The 10,859-nt window shown below is 44.7% G+C and overlaps 1 protein-coding gene across 3 annotated transcripts in view; it reads right to left on the minus strand.

Moving 5' to 3' along the window:
• The window catches only part of shcbp1 (SHC SH2-domain binding protein 1), a 30,845-nt gene extending 23,841 nt beyond the window's left edge, over positions 1 to 7,004 (minus strand). For all 3 annotated transcript variants that reach the window (XM_060837689.1, XM_060837690.1, XM_060837688.1), the window contains exons 1-3: positions 6,796 to 7,004; positions 3,573 to 3,716; positions 983 to 1,098 (exon numbers count right to left, since the gene is read on the minus strand). In XM_060837689.1, the coding sequence (XP_060693672.1) occupies positions 983 to 1,098; positions 3,573 to 3,716; positions 6,796 to 6,865 (330 nt within the window). In that variant the 5' untranslated portion in view covers positions 6,866 to 7,004. The remainder of the gene's footprint in view (positions 1 to 982; positions 1,099 to 3,572; positions 3,717 to 6,795) is intronic.
• Between the last annotated feature and the right edge of the window lie 3,855 nt (positions 7,005 to 10,859).

Raw genomic sequence — 10,859 nt, forward strand, 5'->3', positions numbered from 1 at the left:
GACACATACAGGCAGCTATAAACAGCGTCAACTTTTCAGATATATCGAGCATTTGCAGAGATTAGTGATATCCAGAACACACATTTTCTGTCACCACCCTCACCAGGAGAATCCCTCTGCTGAAGCTGCTCCAGTTAGCAACAGACTAACATGCACACATTTCCACTCCCACAATTACTACTCATCTGTTCACCAGGACTTCCCCTGCCATTCCCTGCTGCAAGCTGGCATCCCTTTCAGGATTCTACTGCTGCCATTGATAATACAAATATCTCAAAGCAGCTATGGCAAAATATTGCACAAGAATTCCTACTTTTAAATGAATTGGCCAGCCTGTGTATGAGACCTCACGACTCCCCAGTATGCATGCCAGCTGAATCCAGACCTATCCAAGACAGTGTCCCCTGTGCATGCCAAAGGAAAGTTCAAAGCTACTCCTTGGAAGCTAATTAATGAACTCAGAATGCTTAAATGGAGATATTCAGGTTCTGGATGCATCACTACCTCTTCTCTTCATGAAATCGCCCCCCTTTAAAATTATATTGTGTTCTGCTACCTTCTAGGAATACAATATTCAAGTTATGCCTGCACTCATTCCCATCCCAACTGGCATTTGGAAATCCAACCATGGAGTCTCAGGAGAGGAAATAGTGAACCAGTGATTTGAAAAATTAAGACAAGTTTCTTTCGTGCCTGAAGAACGCTTAAATGACAAAGATCGCACTGAAGTATCAAGGAATGAAATGTAAAATTGACAATGGCTCAAAGATCTGAATCAGTGAAATTGGAGAAATCATTAAAAAAACTTGTACTTTTCTCAAGGCACATCCAAAACATCTCACCTCATCAGCATAACCAAGGGGTTGAAGCCCAATAGATCTTGTAGAACACGTGCTATAATGTGTTTGTGCAGCACTGCAAGCAGAAGTGCAAAATGCAGTAGTTAGCATTCACCATATGCATTAATTTAATAGACATTTACCTCAACAAGCACCTCAAACATATCATTGGACCAGAGTGCTTGCCATCCGTATGGTTCGAGGACCTTCTCCAAGTATTCTGCAATGAAATCTTTCACTTCTGATGGTTTAGTATCACCTGTTCGTTAAAATCATGAACAGTGAATCCTCAATTACTTTAATATAAAACCTCAATCAAGAATTTTACATAATATTCTGCAAAGAGTTCAACACAAAAATATGCAATGAGAATAAAATGATAGATGCCATGGTAAATTATTTCTATGGATATTGTATAATTATAGAAATCACCCAACTTAAGTGTCTGAAGTGAAGAATTTTGAAGTTAATTCCTGAAATCTAACAAGGCAAGCAAAAGAAAAAGCTTTGTGATATTTTTTCTTGGACTAAACACCCAAATATCAATTTTACCTTACAATCTCATGCAGCTTATGCAGTCACTTTCCATTAGTATAGGTGTCTTGCTGTTCTACAGAATATTTGATAACTAACGATCGAACAGTACAATTTCTTTTTGGAAGGGCTGACAAACTGTTCTGATATTTAATCAAATATTTAAGGGCTGAATGGTGGAGCTAGCCAAAGATCACAGCACATTGACAGGGAGGTGGATCTTCTTTTTTGCATGTGAATAATCAATACCTATACACACAATCTTCCAGTGACAACAGCAATCAGTACTGGGATGGGGCTGAACTGACCATAGAACAAAGAAGTAAGAAGAGAGAAAGTGGTAGCAACATTAGGTGACACTGCAGCAGCTGCTGGCACCCAAAAGGCTGTCAGCATATCTAATGGGGCCTGTCTGCCTGTCAGGATAGCTAACAAGCATTAGGAATTCAACAGCCATACTTCACAGAGAACCACATTCTGTAGAACATTGAGTGGATACTTGAATGAGAATGCAAGTTTGAGGTTGGTGTTTGCATGATTTTCATGCTGGATGTGTATTATAGATGTAACTTACAAGGGAGAAAGACTAGCTTCTCTGCTTTCTGGGAATACTTTCTGGCTGCTCCTGGAGTGAACAGTGGCTCCAGCCCCTCTGCCACTGACACCAGTGTTTATACCAGCTGCAAGGATTGGGAAGGGTCCACAATCTAGACAGAAATGCCTAACTATGACAAGGCCCTCAAAGTCTTGGACAGCTGGAGGCCTCCCCTGGCCTAGAAGCCTCAGGTCAGCAGCAAGCACATAGGGTATACTAAGTAGAATTCAAAGAGAACAATTAGCTCAAATTGAAGTGCACAGGTGAATAAAACATCTGAATGTTAAGCCTTGCATTGACTGTGCACTTAAAGGAAAACACAACATCTTTCGATTCTTGCTGCATTTGGTATTTCAAAACGAAGTCCTCTCTCAAGAGGCAGGATGTGACAGACAGTGCCATTGCACTAAATGCTTCATCCATGATAACTGGGCTGAAGAAAGGTAAAATTTTAGACCCAGATTGCAAGAGTCAAACTCCTCAAACACATTTTATTTCACATTACTGGTGTCCCTGGAGTCCTGCACCTCGCAATAGAGAAACTGCAATCCATGAGACGCTCTTTGTTCAAAACTTTGCCCCTTTTCCAGCAGCTTTTGTACAGTGGACAAAGGACCACCACAACATGTAAAACTTGCAATAGGACATTCTGGAAAGTTCCACCAAATATCAGAGCATCTAAATCACTTCTTTTGAAGCCCATTTGATGTTCATTCTAGTTGCCCTCTTTCCTCAGCATCCATGTGTGGTTCCACATCTGTGTAAGTTGCCATGTCCCAGCTTCCATCCTGGAAGGGATGCAGGGACCAGAAAAGCTATGGGGATCTGAGGGTGATGATTGTGGTTGCAGCGATTGCTTCCCACGAAACATGCACACATTTTACAACGATTCTTTTACAATGATCATAGTATTACAATTGAGAGGTTAGAAGCCTTCATGTAAAAAAGACAGCTTGCTGCTTGAAAGGAGCCTTCAGCATCACTTACACACAATCACCCACACTCTACAACCAGAGATATACAGCAATGGTCTCTCAGCTTGACTGTCTGGACTGGTGTGGAAGCTGTCCTCTCAAAAGTGCTTTGGTGATCATCCTGATGCATTGATGCGTGACAGAGTGCAAGAATTTACACCAATCTCTTGTCGATCACTGGAATGACCTGGTAGCACAAACATATTTGTCTGCTCCAGTGCCACAATCATGATGGGATGCCTCCACAATGCTGGATCTTTTTCTTTGTTTTGGTTTTGTATGCTACTGCCCTCGCTGCTCCAGCCTCCCTGTTACACCATGCTGGCTCTTGCAATGATTGCAATATGAAGCCTATGCCAAATTCCTACCAGCTTGTTACCTGTTTTTAACCAGTTAACACTTTGAAGCCTCAGTGTACTGTTATTAAATTGCTTGTGAAAAATCATTTTACATCTCTAGTCTGGCTTGAATCCCTTTTTATGCCATTACCAAAGTTAAATATTGTTGTGCATCAACACTATCTATATTTCTCATTATCAACATCTGAACTTGTGTTACAACGCATTTGCATTCTATACTACATATAGAAATTCATAATGTCATTTAGAAACATTATAAAAAATAACTAACCCAAGATGTAATCCTGGTAGGCCCTGTATCGCTCATAATAGGTAAGCTGAGTTGTCTCAATAACTTCTGGAAACTTCGTTGCTCCTGGAGGCAACAGATTTTCCTTTTTGGGACTGTCATGATTGCCTCTAATTTCCACTTGATCTTGAAATACAGTTAGATATAAAATGAATAAAATTTGTTGTCAAGCACAATTCTTTAGACAGTTAAAATAGAAGCTAATCACAATTTTAGATACAAAATTATTGCTCTCATGGTATTTAGCTACAGAACTTGCAACAAATCAGATGGGGAAATAATGTTGAAGAACAACAGACTAAACCCTGCAAGATCAGCTGGCAGAGTGCTACAGCACATAATTTTTGAGAGGCAAGTTCAATACTTACAAGTAAATACATGACTAATAGATCAATGAGGGTTGTGAACAACAATGTCCATTGAAGGAAATTGTTGAGTTTCAGTTAATGAGAGCTTTAGCAAGAATAGAATAATGTAATTGGGAAAAAAAATCAAAATACACAGTTATTTATAATTTTATTATTTATATTTAGTATTCCTACAGTTATTATTGCAGAAGATATGGAGTCAAAGATGTACAGCACAGAAACAGACCCTTCAGTCCAACTCGTCCATGTCAACCAGATATCCCAACCCAACCTAGCCTTATCTGCCAGCACCCAGCCCACATCCCTCTAAACCCTTCCTATTCACATACCCATCCAGATGCCTCTTAAATGTTGCAATTGTACCAGCCTCTACCACTTCCTCTAGCAGCTCATTCCATACACGTAATACCGTCAGTGAAAAAGTTGCTCCTTACGTCTCTTTATATATCTTTCCCCTCTCACCCTAAACCTATGCCCTCTAGTTCCGGAACTCCCACCCCACAGAAGACACTTTGTCTATTTATCTTATCCATGCCCCTCATGATTTTATAAACCTCTATAAGGTCACCCCTCAGCTGCCGATACTCCAGGGAAATTAGCCCTAGCCTATTCAACCTCTCCCTAAAGCTCAAATCCTCAACTCTGGCAGCATCCTTGTAAATCTTGTCTGAACCTTTTCAAGTTTCACAATATCTTTCCAATAGGAAGGAGACCAGAATTGTACGCAAATTCCAACAGTGGCCTAACCAATGTCCTGTACGCTGCAACATGACCTCCCAGCTCCTGGACTCAGTACACTGACCAATAAAGGAAAGCATACCAAGTGACTTCTTCACTATGCTATCTACCTGTGAGTCCACTTTCAAGGATCTATGAACCTGCATTCCAAGGTCTTTTTGCTCAGCAACACACCCAAGAACCTTACAATTAAGTGTATCTGTCCAGCTAAGATTTGCTTTCCCACAATGCAGCACCTCGCATTCATCTAAATTAATCTCCATCTGCCACTTCAGCCCATTAGCCCATCTGATCAATATGCCATTGTAATCTGAGGTAATCTTCTTCGCTGTCCACTACACTCCAATTTTGGTGTCATCAGGATATGGCAGGTTACAGCGGGATATAGATAAGCTGCAGCGCTGGGCAGAAAGGTGGCAAATGGAGTTCAATGTAGCTAAGTGTGAAGTGATTCATTTTGGTAAGAGCAACAAAAAGATGGAGTACTGGGCTAATGGTCAGATACTTGGTAGTGTGGATGAGCAGAGGGATCTTGGTGTCCATGTACACAGATCTCTGAAAGTTGCCACCCAGGTAAATAGTGCTGTGAAGAAGGCATTAGGCATATTGGCTTTTATTGGTAGAGGAATTGAGTTCCGGAGTCCTGAGGTCATATTGCAGTTGTATAAGACTCTGGTGCGGCCGCATCTGGAGTATTGTGTGCAGTTTTGGTCGCCATACTATAGGAAGGATGTGGAGGCACTGGAACGGGTGCAGAGGAGGTTTACCAGGATGTTGCCTGGTATGGTAGGAAGATCGTATGAGGAAAGGCTGAGGCACTTGGGGCTGTTTTCTTTGGAGAAAAGAAGGTTTAGGGGTCACTTGATAGAGGTGTACAAGATGATTAGCGATTTAGATAGGGTTGACCATTAGAACCTTTTTCCACGTATGGAGTCAGCTATTACGAGGGGGCATAGCTTTAAATTAAGGGGATGTAGGTATAGGACAGATGCTAGGGGTAGATTCTTTACTCAGCGAGTCGTGAGTTCATGGAATGCCCTGCCAGTAGCAGTGGTGGACTCTCCCTCTTTATGGGCATTTAAATGAGCATTGGATAGGCATATGGAGGATAGTGGGCTAGTGTAGGTTAGGTGGGCTTGGATCGGCGCAACATCGAGGGCCACAGGGCCTGTACTGCGCTGTATTTTTCTATGTTTCTATGTTACTAACTATACCTCTTATGCTCATATATAGCTATGGTTTTCTTGTGATTACAGAATCTACCATTGAGCTGTTGTCAGTTCAAATCCTACTAGACAAGTTATAAACTTGAATTTTGAAAATGTAGCAATTTAGAGGCTAGCACCAGATATTGACCACGAAATCTACAGGGTTTTATAAATATTGAGACCCAACCCTGCTTCGACGTCAATACAGTGTCAATCCACGCAGTTTTCTCCTTAGGATGTTTAGGCATGGGAATAAATACATTCACTTCAATAACACCAGCAGCCTCAAATCCAACAAGAAAATGGAAAACTGATTACTGTAGTGGCCATAACGAGATGTGTCACACAGAGGAAAATGTTGCAAATAACTCTGACTCTCAACAAACGGGGTTTTCACCAGGTTGCTCTGCTGATCAGGAAGCCAGGTAGATGTCAGGGGAAATGCACAGACCTACAGATTGATGGAGTTCAATGAAGATGTCGGTTTCTGTGCTGCAGAGATCATGTCACACCAAAGTTCCTCCTGCCAGGCTCACGGTCACGATTAGAGATTATTGTTACGTCAAGTTCACAAATGTATCCGGGATTGTCAAGTTATTATTCAGGAGATTAAAATTACATTATAAACATTACCGATACAGGGTGGGGACAGTACTGTTAATCTCTGATGGGGTGGTGGGTGAGAGGTGCCGTGCGGCTGGAGCCTCTCGGTATTTTTGAGGATAATTCACACCAAGGCACGGAGAAAGCAGCAGCTGAGCTTTCCCCGCTGGGTATGGGGCTCCTTCCCCCCGCCCCTCCCGGAGCAGACAGCCCGGGTACGGAGCACCTTCCCCCCGCCCTTCCCGGAGCAGACGGCCCGGGTGTGGGGCTCCCTCCTCCCGGACTCACCTTCTCCGGGCACCGCCAGCTCGGGCAGCATCGGATCCGTCAGCGCTGGCACTATTGCTGCCTCCACCATCCCGTGTGTCGAGCCTGTCTCCCCGAGAGGGCGATGCTGATGGCGACCCGATCCCCGCCTCTCCTCCGGCCGTTACAACGGGCTCCCAATTCAAATTCTGCCGCTTGTTTGCCTTAATTGTCCGGACTGGCAGCAAGAGCGGCGACTGCGCTGAAGTGACCTAGAGCGGCAGCACACTGCCCCCAGGAGGCCAGGAAGAATATGAGCGCGTCGCAACCAGGACAAGGGGCGGACCCCACAAAGCCAGAACGACTGACAGCGCCCCCACGGCCAGGAGGAGTGGCAGCACCCCAAAAGTCAGGAGCAGTGACAGCGCCCCAATAGCCAGCAGAAGTGAGTGAACTACAACAAAGTAAGCCACAGCTACTAGTAAAGATGGAATCGACTGACTCTTCTCTCCTCAGTTTAGAAGAATGCAATGTGAACTCATTAACATTTCAAATAACGTTTCATAGAGGTTTGATAAGGTAGAGGCTGACAGGATCCTTTTCCCACCCTACCTCTTGCAAAAATGCCATCCTGTATTCCCAATTCCTCCGCCTCCACCGTATCTGCTTCCAGGAGGACCAGTTCCACCATAAAACACACCAGATGGCCTCCTTCTTTAGAGACCGCAATTTCCCTTCCCACGTGGTTAAAGATGCCCTCCAGCGCATCTCGTCCACATTCCGCACCTCCGCCCTCAGACCCCACCCCTCCAACCGTAACAAGGACAGAACGCCCCTGGTGCTCACCTTCCACCCTACAAACCTTCGCATAAATCAAATCATCCGCCGACATTTCTGCCACCTCCAAAAAGACCCCACCACCAGGGATATATTTCCCTCCCCACCCCTTTCCACCTTCCGCAAAGACCGTTCCCTCCGTGACTACCTGGTCAGGTCCACGTCCCCCTACAACCCACCCTCCCATCCTGGCACTTTTCCCTGCCACCGCAGGAACTGTAAAACCTGTGCCCACACCTCCTCCCTCACCTCTATCTAAGGCTCTAAAGGAGCCTTCCGCATTCATCAAAGTTTTACCTGCACATCCACTAATATCATTTATTGTATCCGTTGCTCCCGACGCGACCTCCTCTACATTGGGGGAGACTGGGCGCCTCCTAGCAGAGCGCTTTAGGGAACATCTCTGGGACACCCGCACCAATCAACCACACTGCCCCGTGGCCCAACATTTCAACTCCCCCTCCCACTCTGCCGAGGACATGGAGATCCTGAGCCTCCTTCACCGCCGCTCCCTCACCACCAGACGCCTGGAGGAAGTACGCCTCATCTTCCGCCTCGGAACACTTCAACCCCAGGGCATCAATGTGGACTTCAACAGTTTCCTCATTTTCCCTTCCCCCACCTCATCCCAGTTCCAAACTTCCAGCTCAGCACTGTCCCTGTGACTTGTCCAGACTTGTCCTACCTGCCTGTCTCCTTTCCCACCTATCCACTCCACCCTCTCCTCCCTGACCTGTCACCTTCATCCCCTCCCCCACTCACCCATTGTACTCTATGCTACTTTCTCCCCACCCCCACCCTCCTCTAGCTTATCTCTCCACGCTTCAGACTCACTGCCTTTATTCTTGATGAAGGGCTTTTGCCCGAAACATCGATTTCGCTGCACTTTGGGTGCTGCCTGAACTGCTGTGCTCTTCCAGCACCACTAATCCAGGATATTGTAGATTTTGAGAGGATATTGTTCTGAATTTAGAATCTGTAACTGGAGGTTGAAATCTCAGAATAAAGGAGCAGATGGAATACCACTCAGAGCTGTGAATCTTGGGAATTCCAGACAGACGACTGCTAAGAATTATGGAGTCATAGAGATGTACAGCATGGAAACAGACCCTTCAGTCCAACCCATCTGTGCCGACCAGATATCCCAACCCAGTCTAGTCCCACCTACCAGCACCCAGCCCATCTTCCTCCAAACTCTTCCTATTCATATACCCATCCAAATGCCTTTTAAACGTTGCAATTGTATCAGCCTCCACCACTTTCTCTGGCAGCTCATTCCATACACATACCACCCTCTGCGTGAAAAAGTTGCACCTTACGTCCCTTTTATATCTTTCCTCTCACTCTAAACCTATGCCCTCTGGTTCTGGAATCCTCCACCCCAGGGAAAAGACTTTGTCTATTTACCCTGTCCATGCCTCTCATAATTTTTTGGAGATGCCAGTGTTGGACTGGGGTGTACAAAGTTAAAAATCACACAACACCAAGTTATCGTCCAACAGGTTTATTTGGAAGCATACTAGCTTTCGGAGCGTTGCTCCTTCATCAGGTGGTAGTCGCGATACTCCGAAAGCTAGTGTGCCCCATAAGGTGCAAACCTCTAAAAGGTCACCCTTCAGCCTCCGATGCTCCAGGGAAAACAGCTTCTGCCTATTCAGCCTCTCCCCATAGCTCAAATCCTCCAACCCTGGCAACATCCTTGTAAATCTTTTCTGAATCCTTTCAAGTTTCACAACATCTTTCCAGAAGGAAGGAGATGAGAATTGCACGCAATATTCCAACAGTGGCCTAATCAATGTCCTGTACAGCCACAACCAATAAAAGAAAGCATACCAAACACCTCCTTCACTATCCTATCTACCTGCGACTCCACTTTCAAAGAGCTATGAACCTGCACTCCAAGGTCTCTTTGTTCAGCAACACTCTCTAGGACATTACAATTAAGTGTATAAGTCCTGCTAAGATTTGCTTTCCCAAAATGCAGCACCCTGCATTTATTTGAATTAAACTCCATCTGCCACTTCTCAGGTCATTAGCCCATCTGATCAAGATCCTCTTGTAATCTGAGATAACCCTCTTCACAGTCCACTACAACTCCAATTTTGGTGTCATCCACAAACTTACTAACTGTACCTCTTATGGTCGCATCCAAATCATTTATGTAAATGACAAAAAGTAGAGGACCCAGCACCGATCCTTGTGGCGCTCCACTAGTCACAGGCTTCCAGTCTGAAAATCAACCCTCTATCTTCTGCCTTTGAGTCACTTCTGTATCCAAATGGCTAGTTCTCCCTTTATTCCATGAGATCTAACCTTGCTAACCAGTCTCCCATGGGGAACCTTGTTGAACGCCTTACTGAAGTCCATATAGATCACATCTACCGCTCTGCCCTCATCAATCCTCTTTGTTACTTCTTCAAAAAACTCAATCAAGTTTGAGAGACATGATTCCCCACACAAAGCCATGTTGACTATCCCTAAACAGTCCTTGCCTTTCCAAATACATGAACATCCTGTCCCTCAGGATTCCCTCCAACAACTTGCCCACCACCGACATCAGGCTTACTGGTCTATAGTTCCCTGGCTTGTCCTTACTATCCTTCTTAAAGAGTGACACCAGTTAGCCAACCTCCAGTCTTCCAGCACTTCACCTGTGACTATCGATGATATAATTTTTTCAGCAAGAGGCCCAGCAATCACTCCTCTAGCTTCCCACAGAGTTCTAGGCTACACTTGATCAGGTCCTGGGGATTAATTCATCTTTATGCATTTCAAGACATCAAGTACTTCCTCCTCTGTAATATATGATTTGGAGATGCCGGGACCTTAGGTTCATGTCACATTACAGGTGACCATCATTGCACTATACACACACACACAGATACTCCTACGCACACAGACTCTCACACACACACACACAGACACTCCTATACACACATACACACGGACACACATACAGAGGCGCACACAGACACCCCCACACACCCTTATAGACACACACCCTCCTACAGTCACACATTCACCCCCTTATAGACTTAAGACACTCTGCACTCACTACACACACACACACATACACTTTCTCGCACTCACAACTCCAACCGAGACAGACACACACACACAGACAGACAAAGACCCACATGCACACATATATTTTGTAGGGTGAATTTGTACTTGCAGAGTTACATTGTACTTTGCTCAAAAACTGCATGCATTCATGTGGAACTCTAAGCTCAAAAACTGCATGAATTTATGTAAAACTCTGTTATCTC

Source organism: Hemiscyllium ocellatum, chromosome 17, assembly GCF_020745735.1.
Source record: "Hemiscyllium ocellatum isolate sHemOce1 chromosome 17, sHemOce1.pat.X.cur, whole genome shotgun sequence".
Lineage (NCBI taxonomy): Eukaryota > Metazoa > Chordata > Chondrichthyes > Orectolobiformes > Hemiscylliidae > Hemiscyllium > Hemiscyllium ocellatum.